The sequence below is a fragment of the Sebastes umbrosus genome, chromosome 10, assembly GCF_015220745.1.
Source record: "Sebastes umbrosus isolate fSebUmb1 chromosome 10, fSebUmb1.pri, whole genome shotgun sequence".
Taxonomy (NCBI): domain Eukaryota; kingdom Metazoa; phylum Chordata; class Actinopteri; order Perciformes; family Sebastidae; genus Sebastes; species Sebastes umbrosus.
The window spans coordinates 9,427,637-9,444,132 of record NC_051278.1 but is presented as its reverse complement, the minus strand read 5'-3'; the positions used below and the strand labels follow the sequence as shown (position 1 = coordinate 9,444,132).

At 41.0% G+C, this 16,496-nt stretch overlaps 1 protein-coding gene across 5 annotated transcripts in view; it reads left to right on the top strand.

The window, feature by feature from the left end:
- Positions 1-16,496, top strand: part of smap1 (small ArfGAP 1) — a 91,781-nt gene that overhangs the window by 59,103 nt on the left and 16,182 nt on the right. For all 5 annotated transcript variants that reach the window (XM_037781919.1, XM_037781920.1, XM_037781923.1 and 2 more), the window contains 2 exons: positions 2,863-2,920; positions 10,972-11,087. In XM_037781919.1, the coding sequence (XP_037637847.1) occupies positions 2,863-2,920; positions 10,972-11,087 (174 nt within the window). The remainder of the gene's footprint in view (positions 1-2,862; positions 2,921-10,971; positions 11,088-16,496) is intronic.

The following is a 16,496-nucleotide window of genomic DNA, read 5'->3' as shown; positions in this document are numbered from 1 at the left end:
CTCTCCGCTGCTGTACACAAACGACCTTCCTGCTGCGATTCACGTCGCTGCCGTTCAAGCTTTGCTGCAGTCCCAACACACATCAATTCGCAGCCAATGCATTCTTGATTAGGCGTGAACACGGTAATTGTTTTCATTGCCTCGGATTGGAACGACATTGAATTTAATGTGGTCCATCGATCTTTTGTTGGGGGGAAATTGGGTTTGTTACCAGCGTTGTAGATCTCTCATGGCCCACGTGTTAACCTTTTATACTCTCTCTCCCTCACCACATTTTTCTTTCCAGTCTCCCTCTATCTCTATCTCCCCTCTATCGTCCCCTCTTCATCCTCCTGTCTCCTTCTTCTACTCTTTCACCTTTAATCTCTCCCTCTTTCCCTCTGTCTTCTCTTTTGTTTTTCACTCCCTCCTATTCCTCCTAAACTACCTTGTTTTTCCCCATTCTACTCCCCTAATTTTCTTTCAGTTAAAGCACTTAATTAACAAGATTGCCTATCAGAAACAATATTACCGTGACAGTATAACACTAACAAATAGCTGGAAGGTGTAACAAATATTTGGCATTTTTACTCGATATATCACTAAAGATTAGCTAATTATCAATATCGTCGTTGACTAATTTTATTTGTCTGTCAGCTAATTGATTTATTTAAAGAAAGCATTTAGAGGGGATACTATAACTTAACAACTTACTTACTCTTTCTACTGACTGTCATTGCCAGAAGCTCCAGAAACCTTCCAGTTCAACGCATCCATACGCGTTTTCTTACGAATGTCCAGCAACACATGTCAATTTCCGCTCCAGTCTTTTCAAAATAAACTTCTGTCTCAACAGGAAACAATTTGGTTAGGTTTAGGCAACAAAACTACTTAGTTAGGTTTAGGAAAAGATCATGGTTTGGGTTAAAATAACTCAGAAAGTGGCGAAACTTAACTTCTGAAGTTACGTGACAAATAAATCAACGTAGACTTCTGGTTTCACACGGACACGAACATCGGTCTCCTGGAAGACAGTCCAATGTTTTTAGGACCCACCCATCCACCCCGACCTCCTCCTTACGAGGTCTCTCTTTATACTTTTTCCACAATTATGTGGATTACATATGAATTACAGTGCATTACTTTTCGTAGGTATAGCTATGAACGGTGTAGAAGAACAGCCTGTTCAATTAAATCTTTTTTTAGGTCTGGAAAAACAGTGCTTTCTTTCTATTTTGTGCTATGCTGTAAAACAATCCAGCAGATTTGTAACGTAGTTTACCACGAAGAACACAGAGCGAGAAGCCTTGTAGAAGCTTCTTCTTGTCTCTTAATTAAATACCCTGGTTAGTTTTCTTGTAATCAGTTGAGTTTACATTTAATGTTTCTCACTAAAACACATCGCAAGTATCATCGATCCCTCACAAGTTACTGCACTGAGTCCTTCTCCGTAAACCATTTACAAAGCAAATTGTTTGAGTAATTTGTACTCTGCGTTGTTAAAGCTGCACTTAACAATATGTTTAGATAACTAATTAATTAAGTGACTGCATGTAATGTGAAAGATGTCTCTCGTAGTAACACAAAGAATTATCACCCGACTCTGGTTCCTCTCAGGTCTACAGAGCTTTTTAGTTTATTTTTTTACGGCCCGCAACTTTACTGGTTTGATTCACTCTCACCGCTCTCATCAACCTTGCTTCCAGAAGCAGGCAGCTGTTTTCAGTGAAAATCTCTCATAAACTCACTGTACCTCACTACCTGCCCAGCAGCAAACAGCAGACAGACAGCGACTAGCTGGTGAACATATTGCAGCATTTTACAGTTAAAGAGCCAGATATTCCCCTCAGGAGTTGGTGGAGACCAGAACAGAGCTAAAAGGAGAGTGGATGGACTTAAATTCATAGGGTGGACAGAAAGACTACTCCAAATGTTGCATCATGTCTTCTGGGTTTGTAAATAATTGTTTGCTGACATGTTCACCATATCATGTCAATGTAAATGTAAAACAGCTTTTATTGTCACACATTGTTTTGTACACAGCACAGCACTGTCTGCATTTAACCCATTCTAGTATTAGGAGCAGTAGGCAGCTATTATATAGCGCCTGTGGAGCTATTGGGGGTCCGGTGCCTTGCTCAGTGGCACCTCGGCAGTGCCCAGGAGGTGAAATGGCACCTCTCCAGCTACCAGTCCATACTCGGTCTGTGCGAGGACATTAACCGGCGACCCTCCAGTTCCCAAGCCAAAACCCTACGGACTGAGCTTCTGTCGCCCCCTTTTTGGTTGTTGTTGTTGTTGTTGTTACACTTCTTGGTGCGTAACCGCCACCAACTGTCAGTGGAATAGCATGAAACCATCAGCGGGAATGTTATGTCACCCATGAGCATTAAAGTAGAGCACGAGATACAAACAAAACAGGGAACAATGCAGCGTAGTGTCACTAGTGATCAACTACTCCACAGGGTCCTTTTAAACAAGAAAACTCCTTTGAAATCCAGGATAATGGATTTTTTTTTTTTATCTCCAGATCAAGCACTGTCACCGCAAACTTCTACTCCTTGGTTGGGGAAATTGCAGGATACTTTATGGCCTGCATAATAGTAAAACTATCATTTTACAAAATCTAATCATTATGAATGAAACCTGCTACGGAAATGGCTTTAGTTTATAGTCTGTAGCTGTGCTGAGGCATATGTCTATATCTAATATACTACTTTTTTAAGAGGTCAGCATTGGTTTTCTGTATCAAAACTTAAATACAGGTCAAATCCTTGCACGTAATTGCATTATCTATAATATTGTAAAATTGAGAACACACAGAAGCTGTGACAAATTGTACATTATACTAAAAAATGTTCCCTTTCTCTTTGTGTTTCCCAGCAGTCAGAGTGCAGAGCCAAGGAAAGCACAGAGCCGTCCGTGGACCTGCTGGGCCTGGGTAAGACATGACCGTCCTTCTTCTACCAACGTACAATATAATAACTTGTCAAACTGTATTCACACGACCGCCTAATGTGTCAGATGTATAAATTAAACCAATTATGTTGGATGATATAATTTTTAGATTGATATTGTAATAATTGCAGGTTAAATAATGTGTGACATGATAAGGGAAAGGTTTAATGCTTTCAGGCTTTATTTGAGTCATTTATGACATGTACAGAGACCTTTTGTTACACTTGGATGACTTATTATACCGTCTGGCAGTTAATACATCATTGGTGGCTTCAGGCCGCCATGTCTGACACATCTGTGAGCAGACTACAGTGAAATCCACACATTAGTCCAATCATGTACTGGACTATCTAATAATGATTTAAAATGTACAAACAGGGAAAATAAATTATTTTATTCGTTCGGGAAACTTGGCAATTTTATAGCTGACACACACACTAGAGAGTATTATTTTACACCCTGTATTACTTGAATAGATAAAAGACTTATTGCATTTAGAAAAGTCCAGCTCAATGATTAAGTTATGGATCTAGGGTCATACCAGTAAAGTTGTGTTTTCCAGGTCATCATTGTGGGGAATCTATCTTTAACTGTGTTTTTTTTCTTAATCTAATATGAACAAAAATAAGAATGGTTTAATAAAACATGTCAGTGTGCACTCTCCATCTCAAAAGCAGCAACCTGAAAATAGGATACTGAGAAAAACCTGTGTGAAAAATACAGAGTTTTGGAGCTAAAAGGTGGTTTTAGTTAGATGGAAACAATGATGCTCAATGCATTTTTATGCCGTGGTTGAGATTGGTCTGTCCGAATCGTGGACATGTAAGGGGCGTAGGTTTGTTAGCAGCTGTTCTAGCAACAACTTTCCATTTAGAAATCCCCAAACGATTGGTAGGTGGAGAGCTCCGATCGTCTGGTATCGCGAGACTACACCTGTTGAGGCCGGACAACTTTCTGTCACCTCTATGATTGTTATCAATTAGGGATGCACCGATACTATCGCACGCGCTCACGTTCAACCTCCCCGACGGTGCGGGCGAGACGGGCCGGTGGTGCGCACGATTCCTTGGTCCGTGTTTCAAGACGGGTTAGGTGGGTTGCAGAAATCGCCGCAGACCCCTGGCGCCTTTTACGTGGGCAGAGCCCCGCCCTTGGGGCACGACGCGGTTGGGGCGCACTAAGGACAGTCCACCCGCTGACACTTTGGCCACGGCCCCGGGAAGCACCTTCGCCCTGAGCCTTCCCAAGCCGACCGTGTGTCGCTCACACCCTCCAGCTGGCTGTTAATGAGGGTCTTTTGGCACAGAGAAGTACTCGTATCGGTACTCGGTATCGGCGAGTACCCAAATGTAAGTACTTGTACTTGTACTCGGTCTGAAAACAAGTGGTATCGGTGCATCCCTACAATACATGAAATTTGGTGATCTCAACATACTACCACCTAACGTCAACTAGGCAAGAGGTCTAATTACTGAAAAATACCCTGAACAACCCCCTCACATATACCACAAAGTCTATCATACATCTAAATATGCATGGCGCAAATCAATCTCAAAATAAAGCAACAACTGGCCAGGAGTTGTTTGATATGAGTTTGACAAATTTGTAGACGTAGCCGTCAGTTTAGACGGAGAACTGGTCATGTGTTCTTAATCTCCTGCATGCATTCGTTTTAATGGCATTTTCGCCTAATTGAAGGACACAACAGCAGAATAGCTGAATGCACCGAGGATGTGACATTCAACAAAGGTCACAAGCTGGATTCAAACCTGTGACATTTTGAGTTTACGGTATGTGTCTTGGCCCGTTAACCGCCAGGACGTTTGTTTCTCCTTGCTTGTTGACCTGAACAGCAAAAAACACAGCGAGTCAGGGTCAGTTCAGGGTTCTCATCATAAATGTGTAATATGCAATCACCCTGTTTTCCCGATACAAGGCTGTATTGTCTGAGGGTAAGCTGTGCTGACAGAAGAAAGAGCCGGTGGATACAGCATTGATGAAACATTCCCGACCGCAGCATGGAAGAGCGAGAGTGGACGCCCCGCTATAAATAACCAATGCTACACACCTTGCGGCCATGTTGAGTGGATGAGATTTCACACATAATCAATAAGTCAAATACGTGGCAGTTTGCTTTCAGCGCTCAAACATCCCCCCCGTTCCTCCATTCATCCCGCCGTGTTTCTGGTTACCTTACTCTGCAGCTGTCAAAGAAACAATTTCTGCTTTCGCTTCTGTGTGTGTGTTTCTGTCAATTCTTCTGTTCAGTTTAATTCAGTATAGCAGGAATGAAAGTATAAACAACATTGTGAGAGAAGCCAGATAAGAATTTTTTCATATTCTCTCTCCATCCTTGCTTTTTTGCCAAACAATTAGGCCAATATTAGTTTTTTAACATAATTTAAAAGGCTTCTTTTTGACCACAGCAACGTTAAAACACATGTTATGTATTAATTTCAGGTTTAGTTGGAAAGATTTGGTCCCATGATGATAAATGCTGCTCAGAGATGTTCCACCCTGCCAAAAATAGATCTCTTCAGGAGCCACTGAATCAATTTCAAAAACTTTTATTGATGGAGCACCTCTGTCTGTTTGTTTCTGTTTGTTTCTGTTTGTTTCTGTTTGTTTCTGTCTCTACGTCCCTTTCACTTCCACCTCGGTCTTTCCCTACTATAATGGTCCTGACACGCTGAATTGACACACTTCTCCTCTATTTTAGTAGCAACTGTCCTCGTTTTGGTCCCAGCTTTACCTCTAGTATAAATATTTAGGTTATTTTTCCTCTTAATATTGAGAGAAAGACAAATTGTATCTTTACGACAAGGGATGGGGCATTTTTTCTTGTTCAGTTTTTGCTTCCATTCACTTAACTTTAGTCCGAACCTTTTCTAAATGCATGATCAAACATATTGATATTTAGCAGAACGCCTCTGGCGTCTTCACCCCAGACAGAGGATTATTTCAAATATTTGAATCATGCATGGTTTACATCCATGTATGCTAGCAGTCTTCTTTGTTGGCGCATTGCTATATTTTCTTTATTCTATATTTCTTGGCACATTACCGTCACCAACTGTCGGTCAGGGGAACAGTTGGAAACTGGGGGCAGGAATGTGTATCATGTCGCCTGCGTGCTTGTGCATGTATTTCCATCCTTATACGAGTGCGTGATACAAACAAAATTTGATTCCACTGTAGTGGTGCAAATTCAAATTAATCAAATTGCTAAAATCAATTGATGTGCAGTCAACCCGGGATTTTTTCAGACACTGGCGGTCTGGGACAGGTGCTCACTTTGTGCAGCTTTGACTGTAAAAGATTTTGATTGACGTTTGTTTGATGGAACTCTCACTCTGGTTACATATTTGTTCAACTCTAAAAAATTGTGGAAAGGTAGGCAGTTTTTCTGCAGCACTTCATTAATAATGTGTGCAAAGCTGCATCAAAACACCAGCATCACATCTATAAACATTATGTGTTCGCCATTTGATATCGCTGCTTATTCGGGGAGACCGCAAGAGGTAGTGTCCTGCTTCCTTTATCACCTGTCAACAAACATCTTTCACCGGTAGCAAGTCATTTTGTGTCAATTGTCCACACTTCCCTCTCTATAATGGTCACCAACTGGTTCCAGCGTGTTTCTTTTTCTGTACTCACTCGCTCCCAGAATCACTCGCAGGGGAGCGGGCAAGCTTCACTTCATGCCCTAGTTGTGACTTGTGTTTTGGGGGAAAAAGTGGGTTAAATTAACATACTTTTTGGTTTATGGCTGTATAACACTTCAAAGAGCCAGTTCATTTTATTATTACAGGATGGACAAATAAACAACATTTCCACATGTATTTGTGTGAAATCTAATCAGAATATTGTATCAGAGTCAATGCAGGGCTTAATGGAGTCAGATATTTTACCCCTTGGTGCGATGGCCAAGTCCTTAATGTGACAGCCTCCCACTGCTGAATGAGGTCGCTGTATTCATTGAAGATACTGGGAAGCTCTGTGTTTGTGTATATGTGTGTGAGTGTGTGTGCGCGAATGTACTCAGGGCAGAGGGGTTTGGGGTGATTATAAAACACCCCCCCCCACCCTGAACTATGGGTCTGTTTCCATGGTGAAGTTGAGAGTGCTCTCAAGAAATGGCTCCATCCCGTAATAAAGGATGGTGGGCTCGTTGCCCGACATGACCGTGATGATGATGATGATGATGGGCCCTTTTCTCCCTGCGGCTCATTTCCATGGCAATGGGTGAATGAGGTTTTGGTAAGAGGGGGGATGTGGGGAGGGCGGTGTTCGAGTGGTAGGAGGGTAAGTGATGCACATGAAATCCAATTTTTCTTTCTTCTTTTTGAATATGTAAAAATTTGACAAAACATCTGTCAGCCTCTGAAATAAAAATCATAATCACAATAGACTTTATAGAGTGCTGCAGGGATGATGTATTTTTGTCGGCCAACCAGGAAGTTAGCATCGCCCTGGTTCCCTTGACAAGAGGACAATGGTATTTTTCCATTGGGTTTTGGATTATTGCAGAAAATAAACTCTGTGGCAAACAAATTTATGATACTTACGTGTTTTGTTCAGCAAGATAGATCTTCACAAATGAACACCACTTTTATGATTTTTAAAGCTTAAATGCAATCTCCAGAAGTAAAAAGCTAACGTTAGGCTATAAACTAACTACACCACGGTAGGAGTGTCAGAAAATATCGAAAATATCGAGAATTGCGATATTAGGTTTTGTGATGCTGTATCGATTCTCAAAAAATAAAAATCCCATGGTTCTGATTGCATGAAAAAGTTTACTTTTTGGGATTTTATGCATATGGCAGTGTGTTCTTTATAGTATGAGAGAGGTTTTTTTTTTTTACTTTTTTTATTTAGCCTTTAATTAATGAGTTTTTCCCATTGAGATCAAATATCTCTTTTACAACGAAGACCGGGCCAACAATTAGACAACAAAAAACCCATTGACTTCCAGACGAGGGAACAGGAAGTGCTAAAATGCTAACTCATTTCCTGTTTTGAGGACTCATTCCTGCAACTCTCTATTCTTCAAGCAGGAGTTTACAAAGAGATTTAACTATCAAAATAAAAGCAAAGCTCATAAATGACGTTCAAGTCAATTCCAGTTAACTTTATTTATATAGCCCAATTTCACAAATTTGTCTCAGTTGCTTTGAAGGCATCACAAGATGGATAGAGGGCAAGATTTTTAATTATTAGGATGAAAGATGTCATTATCAACGTTATTCTTTGAAATTGAGTTTTAATAAGTGGTGTAAAGGATGTTGAGTGATCTCTCCAGCCTCCTCACAGTGAGTGGCTTTCCTTGTACCCCGCTGTCTGGCTAAAGGAGCTCAGTCTTGTTCACACTTTAAAAGGGCTAAATTATGGATGTTTCATCACTGTGGTTATATAAATGACCTCTGCTGCTCGCTGGCTCTTACACGCACGCACACACACACACACACACACACACACACACACACACACACACACACACGCACACACGCACACACACACACACACACACACACACACAGTTCCCTTTCTCGTCCCTCTCCTCCCCCTGTCTGCCTCTCCATCACAGTCTCTTAGATGACTGTACATTGTGTTCTGGGGATTTCCTCTTCAGCAAAACGGGAAGGGGTCTCTCTCTCTCTGGACAACACAGTATTTCCATACAGTAGTTTAAACTACTTAATGATCAGACATATTTTAGCTGATGTGTTTGAGCTGAACAAGAGACGATACACCCAAATGACACGAGGCTTAAAGGACCAGAGTGTAACATTTAGGGGGATCTATTGACAAAAAATACATATAATATTAATAGGTATGTTTTCTTTAGTGTATAATCACCTGAAAATAAGAGTGATTGTGTTTTCGTTACCTTCGAATGAGCCGTTCATATCTACATAGGGAGCGGGTCCTCTTCACGGAGTCCGCCATGTTTTCTACAGTAGCCCAGAATGGACAAACCAAACTCTGTTAACTTTTCTTGATTTGGCCGGAGTCGATAACGTTACTCTCTCCCGTCGCCGCCCACTCTCTCTCTTGCTTCACCACTCACCTCCCACGTACACATACACTCTACGCACTGGCTCTGCTCCAACTGGTTCTACAGAGGGCCACCGTAGCTCTCCAACACGCTTGGCACACGGGAGAGGCTTCAGTTGGTTGTAATCTCCTCACCTCACAGTTAGATACCGCCAGATCCTACACACTGGACCCTTAAATTTGACTGGCTGCTAAAGATTTCGTTCGTCTTCTTGGGAAGTAACCATCAAATGAGGCTCTTAATTTGCCGTAGTAGTAGCCAACTGAGCCAGGATAGATGCGTCATACTCCCAGTCTTCATGCTAAGTTAGGCTAACCACATCCTGACTCCAGTTCTGCAGACATGAGATTGATATTGATTGATCTTCTCATCTCACTCTCAGAAAGAAAGCAACTAAAGTATTTCTCAAAAGGTTGAACTTTTTTAAGTTAGTCGTTATATTGAGTGCCGTAGTGGTAAATAAAAGAGAGTAAATAGTGAATGGCACACAGGTGGTGGTCATCGTCATAAGCTAAACATCCAGTTGAACAACATGAATGTTTCATATGATATACATTTAAAGGAACCGTGTGTAGCAAGCAAGTTTAGCCATCAGTAATTAATGTTATTACACCTGTGCCCTTTCTGCTACGACATCTCAAAATGTCTGCTGTGAAAAAGGTGTATTCATTTTAACAATTGGACAGGATGGACAGACAGGATGTGTCTGCCTTGAATGTTACAATATTAGACTCTTGTGAATCCAACTGAAATTAAATAAAAACACATAAAAATAAACCAGTTCTGCGACACAATGTCAAATATATTTGCAATTACACACAATTACTCTTCCGAGGGCAAAAGGAGAAGCATGAATGAAATAATTTATTAGGGTGAAGCGAAGTACTGATGGAAAGCAGTCATCAGAATTTTCTTGAGGATGTTCCAATTAGCAAGCGTGGTAATTGTAAATTGAGCTGTGTGGGGCGTTTTGGAGAAGCTTAATTTTTATAAATACGTCTTGTATATGCATGTAAAGGTCAGATTGAATAATTACTATTTGTGTCAGTGCCTTCTCTTTTTTTACTGTGTTTCTGTCTTTATTAATCTCTCTTTATGTCTGCACTTTAATTCTTATTCTTTTAAATCATGAATATACATATGCCTACTGGTTCAGTAGACGTCTTACATTGTCTTTAAATTACCAAAGTCAAGTAATGTAAATGTCTTACAAGTAGTTAAATCAGGCTGCTCTCATACACCGATCGTAGCTATACATATGAAAAGTAATGCACTGTAGTTTGTATATATCCCACAAAATCAATTCATATATATAATCCTCGTAATTGTGAACCAGGAGGTATAAAGTGGGACAAACTCTGCGTAGGGAGGATTTCGGAGTGGATTGGTAGGTTGAAACACACAGGACTTTACTGCAGGAGGCCGCATCCAGTGTGAATTGATTGATTGAATTGATTGACGTTGATTTATTTGTCACATAACTTCCGTACTTAAGTTACGCCACTTCCAAAGTTGTTTTAACCCAAACCATGACCTTTTCCTAAACCTAACAAAGTGGTTTTGTTGCCTAAATCTAACTAAGTAGTAACCTATGAAGATGGAAGTTTATTTTGAAAAGAGTTTATACATGTAACAAGGAAATTGACACGTGTGTCACTTGTTGCTGGACATTCGTAGGAAAATGCACGAAAAATGGGGAATAACTTTTTGCAAGATATCATACGAAGCGTTGTATGAGGATATGTTGGGTTAAATATATGTTGCTCCATCTCAAGGTCCATGTTGTAGCTCCTCTGGAGCTTTCAATCACATCGCGTGATCTTCATCAACAGGTTTAATATTGTTTTGAATTTTTTTTTTAAGTATGTGGAATGAGTTGTATGAAAAATGTCTTCAGAAATCCTAAAAAGCCAGGTTTTAGTATTAGGTGGTCGTCTTGAATCTGAGTATTAGTCTCTCTCTCTCTCTCTCAGATGCTCCTGATTGCGGTGTAAGGGGTCCGGGTGGTGCTGCATCAATCAACGATGACCTGGACATCTTTGGACCAATGGTCTCCAACCCTCTCCCCTCTTCCAACAACACACAGCAGGTAATACACACACACACACACACACACACACACACACACAGAGTCGCAGGCTTTCATCATATGCTTATCACCACAGGCAGGCTGCAACACGGGGAGTCTGCGGAGACTCCCATGATGCAAACACACGGGCATATTCACAAACACGCCATCTACCTCATACGTGCAGAGACAACCTCTCTGAGGATCATATCAAAGCGAACTGTCGTAGACTCTCCTTTATAGAATTAATTTGACCAATGTCCTTCAAAGAGAGAGAGAGTGTGAGGCTATCTGACAGAAAGAGGGATAATGGCAAACTGCGACAATGAAGAGAGCAGCTGGGAGTTGTAGATGTACTAATAGTACTTTTATTTTTAGAATATAGCAATAATAATGTTTTACTTCTTTAAGGTAACCTTTCCAATCTATGTAGTGGAGTCAGATTAAAATATACAACCTAAATATAGAATTTAAATCAGTTTTAAACCTGCTATCTACATGTAGTTTTAACCCAAATAACACATGGGTAAACTATGTTGGGAAATATGGGGAAAGATTACACACACAAAATACTTTCATGTATACATTTGGTTTAGTAATACAGTGAGAGAAGGAAAGCTTGAGAAGGAATAAGTCAAACAAGGAGAGGTGAAGTTAAATTTAAAAAAAAGAAAAAAGGAGGTAGTCCTAGTAGAAATGGAGGGAGAGAGCGTGAGAACAAAGTGGTGGGAGTTATGGTTTGAAGATTAAGAATTTGCAATTGGAAAGTGCAATTTTTCAAATCGAGATGGCCGGGATTTTAATTAAATCTTACATTATTAACAAGCTTTAAGAGGTAGAAGCTTTAATTGCCGACTCACAATTTTGCAGGATTAAAATGACAGCTGTCACCAAACTGTAAAAAGAAACTCTGGGCTGTGGTCTGGAGGTTTACGTGCGTTCTGCATACTGGTGTTAATTGCATTCAGCCAAAGATGGTTTTGTGGAGGAAGAAGCACCACTGTAACATTTTGAAAAGAGCTTTTCTCTGAGTAAACTATCTTAACTGCTTGCTGTGCCTCATTTTCAGACAGCCAGCCTGCCAGTAAGTGATTGTAAATTACTAAAAACTGGTGGAAAATGAATAGTATTCGGAATTTCACAAACCTTTACGTACAGGTGATTGATTTAAGCTAATTATTTTCATACTGTAGCTCTGAATCAGGACCTCTGGTGTTCAGGGATGTACAGCAACTTGTCTTCTCTCTCTGGGAAACTAACGTAAGCCTAGCAGCTCGAGTGCAGAGCTGTCAGCAGCTGTCCGTGTATTCATCCTGAACCTTTTAGTACGGGATGTCCGACGCAGTATGTGACTTTCTTTGGTTAGGTATGGCCTGCAAACCAAATTAAATTAAATTAGGCCTACGTCTTAAAAAAATGGCATGGTTGGCCTTAAAATAAGTTCTTCAATTAGATAAAATATCAACGGAAACAGCGTAATATCAGTACGGAAACATGTCACAAACGTCACAAACGTATCTTACAAAACAACACACCGGTCTCCTGGTTGAAAGTTGTGTGTTTGTTGGACCCATCCACCTCCCCTTTTGCCCGCCATAAGCGCTCTTTCTCCCTTTTTATTCTACGTCACTAGCTCTGAGCGTAGCATATTCACGTGGATGCATTCACATTGCAGTCAGTACAGACTGCATGGCGTGAAAATGACACGCCTAAAGCAAGAACGGTGTTCTTATTACACGCTTTTGCCTTGCGCATTATTGTATCATTCACACGCCTTTTCGTGCGACAGGGCGGCATTATTATATCCGAAAATTAATGAGTAATGGTATATTAAGTATGCCATATGTATCTTTCTCAATGTCAGCTAAATTTGACGTTTTTTTTTCTGTAGAAAACTAGATTACTTGATGTTTCTGACTAGTTTGTATAAACAAACCCTGGGAGGACCTCAACAACTGCATCATTTCATCTGATCCTTTAATGTTGAAACAAAAATAACACTATTAAATTTATTATTATGCTTCATACGGACCAACCTTGTTTAACATATACTGTATAGGCCTACAAATACAGGCCTGGAGCTTATAAAAACATAGTAAAAAGTCGAAAAACAAATCACAGATATTTGAAAATGAAGTGATAGAGGGATGGAGTTGTGTGTCCAATTAGCAGCCATATTGGATGACCTTTATTTTCTGGGTAAACAAAACAAAACTGAGTGTTTGTCTGAATAAGGAGAGAGAGAAAAAATTGGAGCGAGCGAAAAAAAAAACTTGGCTGTATTTTTCAGATATTTTTTCTTCCTTCCTTCCTCTCTCTGTCACTCCTTCACCAGCTGGTCTCAACGGACCGAATACGACTGGTTGAATTAAACATTTTCAAGGAGCAGCGTTGAGTTTTAAATGCCGTCGTGGTCCCTCAAGCGTGGCCTTTGACCTCGGCTCGGCTGGAAATGAGGACACACGTTCATGCGGACACGTGCATAAACTCACACAGACTCAGGAGATGCACACATGATGCAGCTGCACGCTTCTACTCGAGGAATACAGAAACACAAAACAAACAGGAGATATGCATTTCAGAGAAAACACACACACAAACATACACAAAGTAGAAATTCACAGTGACCCATTCCTGGGTTGGAAATTCATTCTTTCACTCTCTGACCTCTTCCCAGGTTTCAAATTGTATATCTCACTCTGGTACACACACACACATATCTCAGAGCCTCCTGGGACCCGACCAGGCAGTGGCTCGCTGGGGACCCAGGCATGACGAACAATTATGGGCTGCTGTAACTGCAAGCTCCCCCACTGACACTACCAGGCTCCCACTTACCCTCTAATCTCCCCTCCATACTCACCTCCTCCGCGACTCCATCTACCGCAGCGCTGTGTGAGCCCCGCACCTCTGCTCATCTCCATAAATCCATTAGTCCTAACTTCCTGCTCTCTATCCGCGTTTCTCTATGCAGGGAGTGCTCACGCCATATGGTAATTACAGCAAATACTAGTTTCTGACTTGTAAATAGTGTTTACATCAACATCCAAGTTGTAATCACCACTGGGTTCCAGTATATCCAACTTGCTGCTTAATAATGCAGAAGTGCCTGAAAAGGCAAACAAATATGAATGCCTCACATTACCAGCCGAATATAAAGGTCGGGACGGTAATGCTGAGAAACTATAAAGAGAACACTAGATTTAAAAAATTATCCGACCGAAAAACCAGCCTAGTTTTGCCAACTCTTGTCCAAAATTCACTAAATCTAGCCAGAAAGTCGTCAAGTTGGCAACACTGACAGTCCATTAGTTCAGGCCTTCCTTCAAAGCCAATCCCCCAAAAATATCATAATGAATGTGAACAACAGACATGGTTTGTTTTGTTGTCAACTACAGTGACGCGCGAAGAGTGCACGTAGGCAGGCAGGTAAGTAGGTAGACAGGTAGGTTTATAACAGTCCTGTGACAGCCAGAGATACCAGACTTTCTTTCAATTTTTATTTGTCAGAGCATTTCATTTACTGATTGCTGTCGGGATGTAATGAGAATTTCAACAAATATAAGACAACAACACTACCAATCCTACCTTTAATACTGTAGATATAGCGATATATTGTCGATGTACATGATTTTTAACCCTCACGCTGCAATCATACAACCATTCTTGAGTTGTCAGATGACGTAAAGGCAAGTGCAAGTCGTAAACGTGGGAATCTTTCCCATCTCTACCATCTGTCCCAATTGATGTGAATGCAGCACAGTGCCCTGTCAAACTGAAAAAGTGGCACAGAGTGTTTAAATTGTGTGTCCTCACAGAAGCTTGGTGACGGAGTGCCCCCCTCCTGCATTAGCTACCTACCAATGGTGAACCCGTTCTCACTCCCAACTCAACAAATACCGCAGGCATTGGATACCAACGCATGGAGGTGCCCTTTAGCGACAGTATGCAATGCACCGGCCTTTCATCTAACTCTAATGTAAACCCTTCCTCGCCGTTATTCGACGGTCACACTAAATTATGTAGTATTAAGAACGTGAGAGTCGTCACAGGGCGGGTAGGAGCGGTGGTGGAAGGGTCAAACAAACCGTACAGACAGTACAGCACCAAGAGAAAATTTTATTTTTCAGAATTTCTTTAAAGACCAGTAAAAATCTTTTTAAAGTAAATTTTACAAAGATCTACTAGCACACAGACAACAACAAAAATATGGAAACAATTACAATCCTGCATAGATTCTATCCACTACTTGAATATACTGACTTGAAAAGTCAAATTTACACTTCTTTGAAACATTACTCTGACAGATGAGTAATGTAAAAAGCAAAAGCAAGAAATTGTGATGAAAAACAGAGTAGGTTATTGATTTCTGACCTTTTTCCAACACTGGCAATTCAATAATATGTTATTTAGCTTTTGGCAGTGATGTAACCTGAACATTCATGGCAATAAATCTTATTTGAATTGAATTGACAGGACGGGAATTTCACACCTACCATGAAGCTGCATAATGCATGCTGCTCTTTGAACCATTATTTTAGAGGCTCAACGATGCTAATAGTTTTACTACTGTGCTGCACAGCAGGCAGTCATGAAAAATATATCTACACTATTGCCAACAGCTTATTACTGTAAGTGCACCATTATTCAGCTGCAGTGGTGGAAGCTGTACTGATTATTTGTAGGTAAAAGTACCAACATTAAAGGTGCAATGTGTTAGATCTGGACAGAATTTAGCTTAAAACAGTCAAAGAAATTAATATTATTGGCAGAATGTGAAGAGGTTACAGTGTTGATGTTATGTCAAAGACGTCGGTGTATTGTGGTGCATCTACTGAAAGGGGCAGTCTGCCCTCATGACAGGACGAAGAAATAGAGCTGCTCCGAGGGCTTGTCAATAATACATCCGTTTACATTTTGAAAGTTTGTTAAATTCAAAGTGGCAGAAACAAGAAAATGACTCGCACCCTCGCCTCGTCTTCCCCGCCGCCGGGAGGCTGCTTCACCGGAACTAAAGCGTGCTACAGCTCGGGGAGGCGTAGCTACCCCCAATTAACAGTTAGCTCGAATTCAGCCAACCAAACCCCAGCACCAGGGGTCTGCCCTGACTTCCCAACTTTCTGTTGCTGCCGTTACACAGGTTAGACACAGCGATCCACCAGCCTGCTGTGTGGCCACTAACTGAAGCCCCGTCTCCCAGAAGTGCAGAGTGCCGACCGCTCTCCTCCCAGCGGGGTGGTCTCCTGGCTGTGGGAAGGACAAGATGAAGGTGTAGGTCGTTTTCTTGTTTCAGCCACTTTGGATTTAATCCAATAAACAAACTATCAAAAAACGTACACAGACCGTACAGCCACCGGTTGGTGGCAGAGTTAACACAATATAGGCCGACGTCACACTTGAAGATTATAAGATAGCAGTGTTATCTTGACC